Below are 14,521 nucleotides of genomic sequence, written 5' to 3'. Positions count from 1 at the left end.
AAGAGATACGTAAACAGGCAGAATACGCCACTGCGGTCAGCAACACCTACACAAGACAACAAGTGACTGGCTCAGTTGTTAGACTGGTTACTGCTGCTACAACGGAAGGTTATCAAGATTTAAGTGAGTTTGAATGTGCTGCTATAGTTGGTGCATGAGCGATAGGACGCAGCAATGAAGTCAGGATTTTGCTATATGTGTGTACCGTGAATGTCAGGAATCCAGTAAAACATCAAATCTCCAACATTGCTGTGACCGGAAAAAGATCCTACAAGAACAGGACCAACGATGACTGAAGAGAATCGTTCAACGTAACACAAGTGCAACTCTTCCACAAATTGCTACAGATTTCAATTCTGGACCATCAGCAAGTGTCAGTGTGCAAACCATTCAACAAAACATCATTGATATGGGCTTTCAGAGCTGAAGGCCCACTTGTGTACCCTCGATGAACAAAGCTTTATACCTCACCTGGGCCATCAACACTGCCACTGGACTGTTGATGACTGGAAACATGTTGCCTAGTCGAATGAGCTTCACTTCAAATTGTATCAAGCGGATGGATGTGTGTGGGTATGGAGACAACCTCATGAATCCATTTACCTGCACGTCAGCAAGGGACTTTTCAAGCTGGAGGATGCTCTGCAATGGTGTGGGACGTGTGCAGTTGGAGTGATAGGACCCCTGATACATTCGGATACGACTCTGACAGGTGACATGTACGTAAGCATCCTGTCTGATCACCTGCATCCATTTATGTCCACTGTGCATACCAACGGACTTGGGCAATTCCAGCAGGACAATGCAACACTCCACACGTTTAAAATTACTACAGAGTGGCTCCAGGAACACTCTTCTGAGTTCAATCACTTCCACTGGCCACCAAACTCCCCAGACATGAACATTATTGAGAATGTCTGGGATGCCTTTTAACATGCTGTTCAGAAGAGATCTCCACCCCATCGTACTCTTACAGGTTTATGGACAGCCCTGCAGGATTCATAGTGTCAATTTCCTCCAGCACTACTTCAGACATTAGTCAAGTCCATGTCACGTTGTGTTGCGGCACTTCTGTGGGCTCGCGGGGGCCCTACACGATATTAGGCAGGTGTACCAGTTTCCTTGGTTCCTCAGTGTATTTCTAAAATTTGGTCCTCAGATGGTGCTAGAATGGCTTATTTTGATTATTTCCAGTCCCTTGAAGCTCATGACATAGATTTTTGGTAAAATGAATAGTCAACTAATTGAAATTTTTGCGTTACAGAAAAGGACTATTTGAGTCTTGTCACACAGCTCTACTAGGGCTCACAGCAAAACCCTATTTAAAAAGTTCTATTTGCTTACTATACCCTCCCTGTACATATATAAAAGTGTGTCGATGACTAGAGCCAGAATTGATGACCTGCAAATCAACTGCAATTACCACCACAGTTATAATAGGCACAACTGTGAGTCTCGCCATATAGAACACATAAAACAACTCGTACTCTTAAGACATGTGAGCCACTTCGGTGTCACTCTTTATAATGCACTGCCAACTTACATAAAGAGGTCGGAGAATGAAATGTCAAGAAGTGTTACTACAAAATAAGTGAATATGTTAGCTTACACGATTGCTAGACCCTCATTTACTGTTCCGTTTTTTTGATTCTGTTAACTGAGGTACCATCTGTGCTGTGATTGTCTTTGCAAAATAATGTTTCTGCTGTAAGTTACTGTTTCCGCTGTTTCAGATGTAGTGCAATATACCTCACCACCTCTTCAGGGAAGGGATCTGATGTTGGATTATGTTAGCTTACACGATTGCTAGACCCTCATTTACTGTTCCGTTTTTTTGATTCTGTTAACTGAGGTACCATCTGTGCTGTGATTGTCTTTGCAAAATAATGTTTCTGCTGTAAGTTACTGTTTCCGCTGTTTCAGATGTAGTGCAATATACCTCACCACCTCTTCAGGGAAGGGATCTGATGTTGGATTAGTTTCATAGATGTGGTGTCAGCACGTGCGCGCGCGTGTGTGTGTGTGTGTGTGTGTGTGTGTGTGTGTGTGTGTGTTATACCTTTCAGCACTGTTATATAATCGTATGCCGAGCAACGTGGCTATGCCAGTCTTTAGGCAATGGACCGTCATTCTGGAGGAGTGGGATTTATTATCCATCTGACCATCCAGACTTAGGATTTCAATGGTTTTCTCAAGTTTCTAAGGTGAATGCTGGGATGGTTCCTTTAACTAGGCCACCTCCTTGCCCTATCCTTTCCTAATCCTATCCTACTTCGTTTATGCTTTATTTATGTACATATTATTTCAGTAATGTACGTGACACATCTGATACTGTTGTACTGAATGGTCTAAGGATGAATAAAGAAATAAATAAAATACTGGTTGCTTGTGAGATGATCATGAGTAGCCTCAAGTGAGGGAGAGAAATGTCTATCAACATGTCTCAGAATCCAACAGGAAAAAAAAAAACACTAGTGCCCAATAGAACAGACATATTGCCTGCTTGCCTGTGTAGGATGGTACAGTCACATCACAAACATTGAGTCAAAAAATGGGCTTGTTTGCAGAAATACATGTACCACACAGGTGGTGCTAAAACATCTGGAACATCAGACTGTCAACAAGGCAACCATTGCTTCAGCTTCCCTTTACGCAGCAGCAGAGAGAAAAGGTGCACCCACAGTGGTGCAACCAAAGATAACACTGAACACAAGAGAGGCACTATATCATCTTTTCACACTAGAAACAGTTCTGCGTACATCATTGCAATGGCCATATCTATGCATGGAGTGTTTGAGGAGAACAACTGTTGCCAGCTAGCATTGTTGTCATCATCATGCGGGACTAGCACTTGGTGGATAGTATGAGGTGCCACTGAGCACACAACAATATCTCCTGTGGTTCACTAAGTCGGTAATTTGGATAGCAGTCATTACATTTCATACATGTTAAGGATGGTAGTTGTGCCCTGTCTTCGAGGTCTGGTGATGTTAGCTTTCGGCAAGATAACACAAGACTACATGTTGCCCACATTGTCCTGATCTACCTCAATACCCTGGCCAGCACATTCTACAGATGTCTCACACACTGAAAATGTATGGTTTGCCCCCTAGTCTGGGACTCTACAACTCGCCAGCCACTACAACTGATGAACCCTGACAGAGAGTTAAAGTTCCTTGGGTTTTCTCTGGGACTGAGGATGAGCGTGAAGCCCTACAACCAGCTGCTTTTGGGCTCTTCAGTAACTAGCAGGTGTCATCTTTTCCACTAGCAGAATCCTGGGAAGGGAGTGATCCAAGGGACCCCTTCCTAGCAAGAGGAGCTGAAGAGGCCTTACGCTTCTCTGGCTCAGAAGTGGGGACTGAAATTCCCTACGGTTGAAGTAGGTGGTAGGTGAGCAACAGGGAGGGAAGTGTCCCCCCACCATCAAGGGGGCAGGTGTAGTCTCTCGGTTCTGAGAGGCGACAGGAATTCGAGGAACTGATGGGGGCGACAACTGTTCAAGTAGCGGCAGCGTTGAGGTGGTCATAGCCACAGGATGTAGGCACTCAAATTTCCTCTTAGACTCAGTGTAGGGCAGTCAGTCTAGGGTCTTATATTCCATGATTTTCCTCTCTTTCTGTAAAATCCTGCAGTCTGGTGAGCAAGGTGAATGGTGCTCTCCGCAGTTGACACAGATGAGAGACAGGGCACATTGAGTATTGGGATGTGATGGACATCCACAATCTCGACAAGTGGGGCTGGAAGTACAGCAGGAAGACATATTGCCAAACTTCCAGCACTTAAAGCACAGCAACAGGGGAGGGACATGTGGCTTGACGTCACAGTGGTAGACCATCATCTTGACCTTCTCGGGCAATGTGTCACCCTCGAAGGCCAAGATGAAGGCACCGGTGCCAACCTGGTTATCCCTCGGACCTGGTGGATGCGCCAGACAAAATGAACACCTTGCCGCTATAAATTGGTGCACAGCTCGTCATCAGACTGCAAAAGAAGGTGCCTGTGGAATATAATACCCTGGACCATATTTAAGCTCTTATGGAGTGTGATGGTAACAAAAATATCCCCCAACCTGCCACAAGTGAGCCAGAGGGTGTTGTTTTTATCAAAACTGACCCAGATCGCATTTTGGACAAGCCCTCCACTTCCCCAAACTTGTCCTCCAGATGCTCCACAAAAAACTGAGACTTCATGGACATGAACGACTCCCTATCAACTCTTGTACATACCAGATACCGGGGCAAATCAGCTTCCCTGCCATCTTTAGCCTGGCGTTCCTCCCATGGTGTGGCCATCAAGGGGAACGACTTGGGGTCATATTTCTTAGCATTGAAGTTAGACTTTGCTCACTTAGAGCCTGCTGGCAGTGGACCACCAGCAAGAGACGACGTTCTACAGTTCATGGCGTGTCATTCGCCCTAATGCCACCCACTCCAACCAGGGGCTCTCCTCACGGGCGCCACCTTACCGCAGCAAAGGCCACCTGGCAGGATGGCCATTGCCGGGAGTCCCGATGCCCCAATGAACAGGACTGCAATGTGACGATGAGAAATTGGGCTAAAGATCTCAATGCATGATGGACACGATGCACCATGTAAGGCGCCCTACCCCAATTGGCTCACTCTTCAGAAAAATTTGAAAGAATGGAGGTCAGACCCTACAGGGGACCATCACATAAAGACCGAAACATGTGAGACTTCTTTTAGCCACCTCTTACGACATGCAGGAATACCTCGGGCCTATTCTAACCCCCGGACCCGCAGTGTTGATTAACAGAGGAGCTGGAAGGGAAGATCTGTGTCCTTCAGGCATAGTTCTACATCTACATCTATACTCTGCAAACCACCATGAGGTACATGGCAGAGGGTATGTTTCACTGTCCACTTATTACAGTTTCTTCCCGCTCCATTCATGTATGTAACACGGGAAGAATGAATGTTGGAATGTCTCTGTGCATGCAGTATTCTAATCTTATCCTCATGATCCCTATGTAAGCGATATGTAGGGGTTGTAGTATATTCCTAGAGTAATTATTTAAAGCCAGTTCTTGAAATTTGGTTAACAGATTTTCTCGGGATGGTTTACACCTATCTTCAAGAGTGTTCCAGTTAAGTTCCCCCAGTATCTCTGTGACACTCTCCCATGAATTAAACAAACCTGTGACCATTCATGCTCCCCTTCTCTGTGTATGTTCAGCATCCCCTGTTAGTCCTATCTCGTAAGGGTCCCACAGGCTTGAGCAATATTCTAGAACCAATCACGCAAGTGATTTGTAAGTAATCTCCTTTGTAGACTCATTGCACTTTCCCAGTATTCTAACAATAAACCAAAGTCTACCACCTTTATTACCCAAGACCAGGGCCGGCCAAACGCTGCACACTGTGCAGACGTGCGGAAGTGCTGCACGTGTGCGACAGCGACATCTGTTATTAGACGTGTGTCCTAAATGAACGGCGGCGGCTCCACTTCCCTGTGGTACAAGCAAGAGCGCAACATATCCAGTCTCGTTTATCCCTGGTGACCGTAACCTTAACAGAGAAGTACTGAGAAATGGCAAGTACTGTGAAAAAGCAAGACTCATTACAAATAATGCAGCAAGAAATATAGAGGCCAGCTATCTCAGTGTCAACAAGGAAGAGGGTCTGTGTGCTAAGCATGAATGATGGTCATAGCAAAGTGGTTCTGAGCACAAATGGGTTGAGTGCCTGTCACGGGCCGTCCTATATAACGGTAGCAGAGGGTGCTTATAGTCCAGAGCTGCTAGAAGCATGGCTCAGCAGCCATGGGTCTACCAGATCCCATGAGACTGCTATCAGTGAAATTCCATTGCTATGATGCCCATGGGGTGATATCGATACATGATACCACAAACTCAAACCAAGAACAGCTGCCAACATCAGCAATTTGGAAGTAGATAACCAAGTATAGCAAAGCAAAATAAGCCACTTAATAATTAAAACTGTATCTCAGTTGGGCTCCTTTCACAGTATGCTTTTGAAATAGTTCCATTTTAAGAAATCATATACAACTATTTGCTCTACAAAAAGTTTGTACCTAGAGAATGGAAATTTGCACAGGTCACAGCAATATACATGCAAGGGAATCCACTGGGTCATAGACACATATCAGTGAAACTACTTGAAGCAGGATTTTGAAAGAAATACTGTGTTCCAATATACCCTGAAGAAAACAATCTATTGACACAAACCATAACAGAGTCAAAAACATTGTTCTTGTGAAATATAACTGGTCCTTTGTTCACTCGAAGTAATGAGTGCTGTTAACAGGGGAACCAAACTGATTCTATATTTCTGCATTTCCAGAAGGCTTTTGACATCATTCCTCACAAGCAGAATCTCCAATGGAGCAACACCGCACTGTGCAGCCAGATTCATGATAGTCCTTTAGAAATGTCACAGGTCATTAATTTAAGAGAGAAAATCTGAGCAGTCCTCTTAAGACTGTTTTCACATGATATTGTTGTTTATTGTCAAGTAAAGTAAAAATCAAAACTAATTACAAATTATTTATACAAGATAACAGCATGGTACAAAAGTGACAACTAACTCTGAATAATAAAATGTGTGAGTTCCTCAATTAGAGTATACCAGAAGTTCGATTAAATTTGGTTACATGATAAAGCACACAAATTTAAAGGTTGTTGATTCAACTAGATACCCAGGGATTACAATTATGAACAACTTAAACTGGAGCCATCACAGAGAGGATAAAGTAGGAAAGGCAAACCTAAGACTGTGTTTCATTGGCAGAATACGTGTAGGCCTATGGTGCAACAAATCTACTAAAAAGACTGCCGACACTATGCTTGTCTTGCCTCTTCTAGGGGACTGCTGCACATTACTGCATCCTTGAGTTACTGAATAGTTCAAACATGGGGAGCTAATTTTGTATAATCACAAAACAGGGGCGACGGTGTTATGAATCATATGATAAGCAAGTTTACAGGGCACTCATTAAGACAAAGGCATTTGCACTGCAGCATGATCTTTACACGAAATTACAATGACTAACTTTCACCTCTGAATGCCAAAACAGGAATGACCATTATCATGAAATAAAAGATACCAAAGCTCATCTACATGCAAAAAGGTTTCCACTTACTCCATGTGCTGTCCTGGTGTGGAATGGTAGGTAAACAGCCTAAAAGTGATTACATGAACACACTGCCAGACACTAAAGTGTGAATCACAGAGTAATCATGCGGATATAGGCCACAGGTGCTCATAAACACAATGCTGAGCATGCTTATTGCCCAACAACAACAATACCTCTGCTTACTACATGTTGGACTGTGTGATCACCATTGACTCAAAACTATTCTCATATGCAAAACACTCAAAAGAGATCTTACCCACTAGTCTAACACCACGACTACATTCAGGGTGCTGGCAAGTGTGACAGGTGTCATCTTTACTCATTTTCTGAGTATAAAATTGTATTTGATTTGATATCAATTGTTGCTACACACAAAAATAAAAATTCAGGCTTCAAGATAAATTCTTTCATATTCAAATTCATAATTAAATTAAATACGACGGGTAATAACGAACTGCTTTTGTAGTGTGTCTCATTATATGGGTAACAAAGTAGAATAACTGTCTAATGTTGTTATCATCTAAAACATGGTCCAACAACTGTCATAAACTCTATATATGTAAGATTTAATGGCCCAGTAAATAAATAAAATATACAAACATGGAAAAAGAAGAAATAATGAATTCCATATCAGATTCCTCGTCACAGTGACCCGCACATCAACTGAATTTTCAAACGATACATATAAAACGGAAAGGTTCCAATTTAATCTCCATATCACATATCAGTCAACAAATACTACAGCCTAGATGGCATATCGATATAAACTCTCCAGTGCTCAAATTTGTAACAAGAAAGAAAATTGGAGATTGCTGTTGTTTATTTTTCTCTGGAGTGAGGCAATGGACAAAAAGCTTCATTTTCAGATTTCACTAAGGTGACCTGTTTTGGTAGATTCTTTCTCACTGCACTAGAAAGAAGAATCTGGTATACCAGAATGGACACAAGGAACACAAAGTTCCAGCTCTGCATAACAGGACATTGCTAAGCGATATCGACCTAAAATACAACATTTCACTGTTAGGCCTAAAACTAAACTCAGATATAAAATTAAATTGATATTATTAATATCACTCATGTATTCCACAGTTAATTCTAAACTGATATGAAGAAAGTGCTTTACTTGCATCAAACTGTGGGTACTTGAAGGTGGGTATAATATGAGCATGTCGCACACTGGTTTTCTCAACAAACTTTATACAATAGTACTATTGTTTACTTGTACAGGATAAGTAATTAGTAAATATTAATAGCTTCTCTCCCCTCCATTCAACAAAACAGTTCCAGGTTTATTCTTGGGGAATAAATGGCGTTTCTTTAGCTGTAATTGTTACTGTCATCAAAGAAGGAGACGCCCATACGCACAAATTTTGATAATTATACGCTTAAAATGCACGTTTGTGCTATGATATGTTGTATTTGGATAGCACTGATAATCAACTATATTGTATCAAATTCATTACGAGTTTCGTAATACACATTCTACAATTTCTTTACCGTTTTATTACGTGTCTCTAAATGTCAAAGCCCCAAAAATGTAATTCCTGCCATTAACCAAATCCTTCTATCTTACTAATAATTCGCGTAATCACCAAACATCTGTAATGTTAGTGCCATCTTTCTTCACACTTTTCACTTGTGATTAAAGCAGCCTTATCTGCATTGGAGCAATTTCTTGTAACATCCAGTATTACACATACTGCTTAGTTTTGTCTAGTGCATGTAGTAACTGGGTGTTGTCATTTATTGCAACATTATGTTGGGTGCCAGTTTCTACGAGTATGGACTTCAGGAAAGGGGTTATGTTGATATGTCAATATAAAGAGCTGTATCTATTTACTGTGGAAAATTATTACGATAACGTTAAAATTTTGAAATTTACTTCAAATATTTGTTTGTGTGTCAACAAAAATAATGGTCGGGACGATGTAGTATGTATTCAGGCAGAACGTATTTACAAAAACATTAATATGGATGGTCAGCGTGTGGTCTCAAGCTCAAACATCATACCATTTCTTACTTTCAGCACCATCACAAACCAGCTTCACCACGCTTACATTTCATGCGCCACTTTTTCACTTTCCATGCTGTTGTTTCTCAAATCATCTCTAATTCTCTACTAGCAGTTTATCAGCTGCGATAGACTAGTACCAACACTGTCAAATAAGTGAATGTGAAATATTTTATGCTCTCAAGTCTTGTTCCGTACTAACTTTTAAGAATTAAGATAACTAGACCGTCATAATAAAACAAGACAGCATTATGATAATTGAAACTTCCAATTAATAGCTGTTCACGAAATATAACGTAATTAATTGATGCCGCACCTTTCCGTTTTACATCAACACATTTTGGCTAACCTGCATTGTTGTGGAAGTGGGGAAAACGTGGAGCTTCGTCTGCTACTAAACGCATGTTTCTGCTGTATCATTTGATATGTAATAATTATACATATATAAAATTAAACTGTTCTAAAGGAACATCCCAATTATCTACACGACATTTTCATAGATAACGTTGATAATTTGACAATTTAGTTTGTTTGTATACTGTCGTAAACAATGGCTGTAAGTGGAACAAACATAATTTTCATAAAACATATTTGTTAGACAGTAATTATAAGTGTTTAATATGATTTTCCGATTGTTTTTTTTCCGTGTACTTTCCAGCCCCAAAAAGGCAAACAGGCAACGAAAGGACAGAAACAGATTGTAGAAGAAAATATGGACACATTACATTTTTACAGGAAAATGGTTTTTGTAGCAAATGGTGTATATCTGACAGTTACAGTGGTATTATCTGATGTTTTCACGGTTGCAAATATTGTAAGTTGTTTTAGATTATGTTAGACAGTCGGAATGTAGTATTTGCAGTAGACCTATTTTATGAAAAACAGAACATAACAGTATGCTCACTTCACTCCAATCTAGAAGTAAACCTCCAAATAATGTTATTATTTTTGTCCTAGCTCTTCTTCCTATTGGCAGCAGCGTCTTATATTGGAAGCTACCAATTTATGGCATACATGGCAAAACCAAAGTATACTGAATCTGGCCAGCTTGTGGACAGTGGAGTTGATCTCAACATGGAAGGTGGAATAGCCGAGTGAGTACATTATGGTTCACAAACGTTACAGCTGATAACTTAGTTGCTTGTCAGAAGATACACATGTATGGTGCGCTTAATTATTTGCATTTTTTATGGTTCATACTTGCGACAAACTGCTGCAATATGTATGTTTACAAGTAAGGTATATATTCCCTGTGAAAACTTGGCCATATGCTGGTTATTTACATGAACTGAATTTTTTAAAATATGAATTTAATACAAAATTTAAAAAATTACCTGGCGAGCAGTATGTACCGGGAATTTATCTTTGTGGTTGGAGGAGTCATCAAACAAAAATATTTTCATTTTATTTTCAAAGCTTTCATTATCAGCCAGTGCTTTAAAGTCATGAATTGACAATTCAAATACTTTTATGGCTCCACAGTTTGCCCCTTTCAGCATAAGGGTAATTTGTGAATAGTGAATGTTATTTTTCTTCGTACTGTCATATTTTTGAATGCTGCTGTTATTTTCAAATTGTTCCCGATTCTTCACCACAATCTTTGTTGGAGAGTAAATATATTGTGAGACTTGTTAGTAGGCCTACTGTTTTGAACAGTTGCCTCCATGAAATTTGGGGATGGATTCCTTATTGTTCCTTCTGTTGTTTCAGCTCATTGGGCTTCTTACTAATACTTGCATCTTAAATATCCTCTTTCATGACAAGATTCATCACAAAAAATACTTGAACTATATAAAATATTCTTTTCTGCTAATGGAAAGTCCTTGGTAGATTGTATGTAATGTAAGAAGTAAAGCTAACAACTTGTATAGTTGAGGTGGTGAGTGGTTGATATGCAAAAGTTGGGAACATTGCTAATTTTTCAGACTAGTTTTCCATCAGCTTACATCCAAGTACCCTTGCAGGGCGACATTGCTTCAGCTAGGACGAGGTTCATGCAAATGTGTCAGTATTCTGTTACCTCTTGGTAGAAAAAACTCGAAAAGCTTGGCAGCATTTCCCGACCATTCGATGCCTCCTTCTTTATTTAACTATTTTCTACTTTGCACCAGCAAAATATGAAATGAATCCCTTATTTATTGTATCTCGAAAACCGTAAACCTTGAATTTCTCAAAAGTATGTTGAGATTTTTATGTACACCCTAGAGACATCATAAGAAATCCCAGTAGCTGAAATTTTGTCCTTCAAATGTTTTGATACATGGTCGGTTGATGACATGTTTAGTGGAGAGACACTTTTGGAATCCAAATTATAACTGTCTCAGATCCAGATATGTGCTATCATTCTCAAGAACACTACATTTTCCAGTTCTTTTAAGAATACATGTCCATATACTCTTTTAAGTAGGGGAATAGGAGGCTAACAGTGGCAAATTTTAGTCTGGAAAAATATCGTGTAAAAGTTGTTTGTTGTTGTTGTGGTCTTCAGTCCTGAGACTGGTTTGATGCAGCTCTCCATGCTACTCTATCCTGTGCAAGCTTTTTCATCTCCCAGTACCTACTGCAACCTACATCCTTCTGAATCTGCTTAGTGTATTCATCTCTTGGTCTCCCTCTATGATTTTTACCCTCCACGCTGCCCTCCAATACTAAATTGGTGATCCCTTGATGCCTCAGAACATGTCCTACCAACCGATCCCTTCTTCTGGTCAAGTTGTGCCACAAAATTCTCTTCTCCCCAATCCTATTCAATACTTCCTCATTAGTTATGTGATCTACCCATCTAATCTTCAGCATTCTTCTGTAGCACCACATTTCGAAAGCTTCTATTCTCTTCATGTCCATACTATTTATCGTCCATGTTTCACTTCCATACATGGCTACACTCCATACGAATACTTTCAGAAACGACTTCCTGACACTTAAATCAATACTGGATGTTAACAAATTTCTCTTCTTCAGAAACGCTTTCCTTGCCATTGCCAGCCTACATTTTATATCCTCTCTACTTCGACCATCATCAGTTATTTTGCTCCCCAAATAGCAAAACTCCTTTACTACTTTAAGTGCCTCATTTCCTAATCTAATTCCCTCAGCATCACCCGACTTAATTAGACTACATTCCATTATCCTTGTTTTGCTTTTGTTGCTGTTCATCTTATATCCTCCTTTCAAGACACTGTCCATTCCATTCAACTGCTCTTCCAAGTCCTTTGCCGTCTCTGACAGAATTACAATGTCATCAGCGAACCTCAAAGTTTTTATTTCTTCTCCCTGAATTTTAATACCTACTCCGAATTTTTCTTTTGTTTCCTTTACTGCTTGCTCAATATACAGATTGAACAACATCGGGGAGAGGCTACAACCCTGTCTTACTCCCTTCCCAACCACTGCTTCCCTTTCATGTCCCTCGACTCTTATAACAGCCATCTGGTTTCTGTACAAATTGTAAATAGCCTTTCGCTCCCTGTATTTTACCCGTGCCACCTTTAGAATTTGAAAGAGAGTATTCCAGTCAACATTGTCAAAAGCTTTCTCTAAGTCTACAAATGCTAGAAACGTAGGTTTGCCTTTCCTTAATCTTTCTTCTAAGATAAGTCGTAAGGTCAGTATTGCCTCACGTGTTCCAGTGTTTCTGCGGAATCCAAACTGATCTTCCCCGAGGTTGGCTTCTACTAGTTTTTCCATTCGTCTGTAAAGAATTCGTGTTAGTATTTTGCAGCTGTGACTTATTAAGCTGATAGTTCGGTAATTTTCACATCTGTCAACACCTGCTTTCTTTGGGATTGGAATTATTATATTCTTCTTGAAGTCTGAGGCTGTTTCGCCTGTTTCATACAACTTGCTCACCAGATGGTAGAGTTTTGTCAGGACTGGCTCTCCCACGGCCGTCAGTAGTTCCAATGGAATATTGTCTACTCCGGGGGCCTTGTTTCGACTCAGGTCTTTCAGTGCTCTGTCGAACTCTTCACGCAGTATCATATCTCCCATTTCATCTTCATCTACATCCTCTTCCATTTCCATAATATTGTCCTCAAGTACATCGCCCTTGTATAGACCATCTATATACTCCTTCCACCTTTCTGCTTTCCCTTCTTTGCTTAGAACTGGGCTTCCATCTGAGCTCTTGATATTCATACAAGTCGTTCTCTTATCTCCAAAGGTCTCTTTAATTTTCCTGTAGGCGGTATCTATCTTACCCCTAGTGAGATAGGCCTCTACATCCTTACATTTGTCCTCTAGCCATCCCTGCTTAGCCATTTTGCACTTCCTGTCGATCTCATTTTTGAGACGTTTGTATTCCTTTTTGCCTGTTTCACTTACTGCATTTTTATATTTTCTCCTTTCATCAATTAAATTCAGTATTTCTTCTGTTACCCAAGGATTTCTACTAGCCCTCGTCTTTTTACCTACTTGATCCTCTGCTGCCTTCACTACTTCATCCCTCAAAGCTACCCATTCTTCTTCTACTGTATTTATTTCCCCCATTCCTGTAAATTGCTCCCTTATGCTCTCCCTGAATCTCTGTACAATCTCTGCTTCTTTCAGTTTATCCAGGTCCCATCTCCTTAAATTCCCACCTTTTTGCAGTTTCTTCAGTTTTAATCTACAGGTCATAACCAATAGATTGTGGTCAGAGTCCATATCTGCCCCTGGAAATGTCTTACAATTTAAAACCTGGTTCCTAAATCTCTGTCTTACCATTATATAATCTATCTGATACCTTTTAGTATCTCCAGGGTTCTTCCATGTATACAACCTTCTTTCATGATTCTTAAACCAAGTGTTAGTTATGATTATGTTGTGCTCTGTGCAAAATTCTACCAGGCGGCTTCCTCTTTCATTTCTGTCCCCCAATCCATATTCACCTACTATGTTTCCTTCTCTCCCTTTTCCTACACTCGAATTCCAGTCACCCATGACTATTAAATTTTCGTCTCCCTTCACAATCTGAATAATTTCTTTTATTTCATCATACATTTCTTCAATTTCTTCATCATCTGCAGAGCTAGTTGGCATATAAACTTGTACTACTGTAGTAGGTGTGGGCTTCGTGTCTATCTTGGCCACAATAATGCGTTCACTATGCTGTTTGTAGTAGCTTACCCGCATTCCTATTTTCCTATTCATTATTAAACCTACTCCTGCATTACCCCTATTTGATTTTGTATTTATAACCCTGTAGTCACCTGACCAGAAGTCTTGTTCCTCCTGCCACCGAACTTCACTAATTCCCACTATATCTAACTTCAACCTATCCATTTCCCTTTTTAAATTTTCTAACCTACCTGCCCGATTAAGGGATCTGACATTCCACGCTCCGATCCGTAGAACGCCAGTTTTCTTTCTCCTGATAACGACATCCTCTTGAGTAGTCCCCGCCCGGAGATCCGA

At 40.5% G+C, this 14,521-nt stretch overlaps 2 protein-coding genes across 5 annotated transcripts in view; one reads left to right on the top strand and one right to left on the bottom strand.

Moving 5' to 3' along the window:
* The window catches only part of LOC126480800 (palmitoyltransferase ZDHHC3), a 102,204-nt gene extending 92,940 nt beyond the window's left edge, over positions 1-9,264 (bottom strand). The window contains exon 1 of one of the 4 annotated variants that reach the window (XM_050104115.1): positions 9,127-9,264. The gene's annotated coding sequence lies outside the window, so the exon portion shown is untranslated. Of the gene's footprint in view, positions 1-8,613; positions 8,743-9,126 lie in introns of those variants that run through there. The other 3 variants (XM_050104117.1, XM_050104119.1, XM_050104118.1) reach the window with 3 other exon arrangements.
* Positions 9,265-9,371: 107 nt separating this feature from the next.
* Positions 9,372-14,521, top strand: part of LOC126480801 (transmembrane protein 208) — a 56,133-nt gene continuing 50,983 nt past the window's right edge. The window contains exons 1-3 of the mRNA XM_050104120.1: positions 9,372-9,683; positions 9,786-9,941; positions 10,085-10,221. Coding sequence (XP_049960077.1) covers positions 9,678-9,683; positions 9,786-9,941; positions 10,085-10,221 — 299 coding nt within the window. The 5' untranslated portion in view covers positions 9,372-9,677. The remainder of the gene's footprint in view (positions 9,684-9,785; positions 9,942-10,084; positions 10,222-14,521) is intronic.

This window comes from Schistocerca serialis, chromosome 5 (genome assembly GCF_023864345.2).
Source record: "Schistocerca serialis cubense isolate TAMUIC-IGC-003099 chromosome 5, iqSchSeri2.2, whole genome shotgun sequence".
NCBI classification, from domain to species: Eukaryota; Metazoa; Arthropoda; class Insecta; order Orthoptera; family Acrididae; genus Schistocerca; species Schistocerca serialis.
Note: the sequence above shows the minus strand (reverse complement) of the source record. Positions and strands in the feature narration are given on the sequence as shown.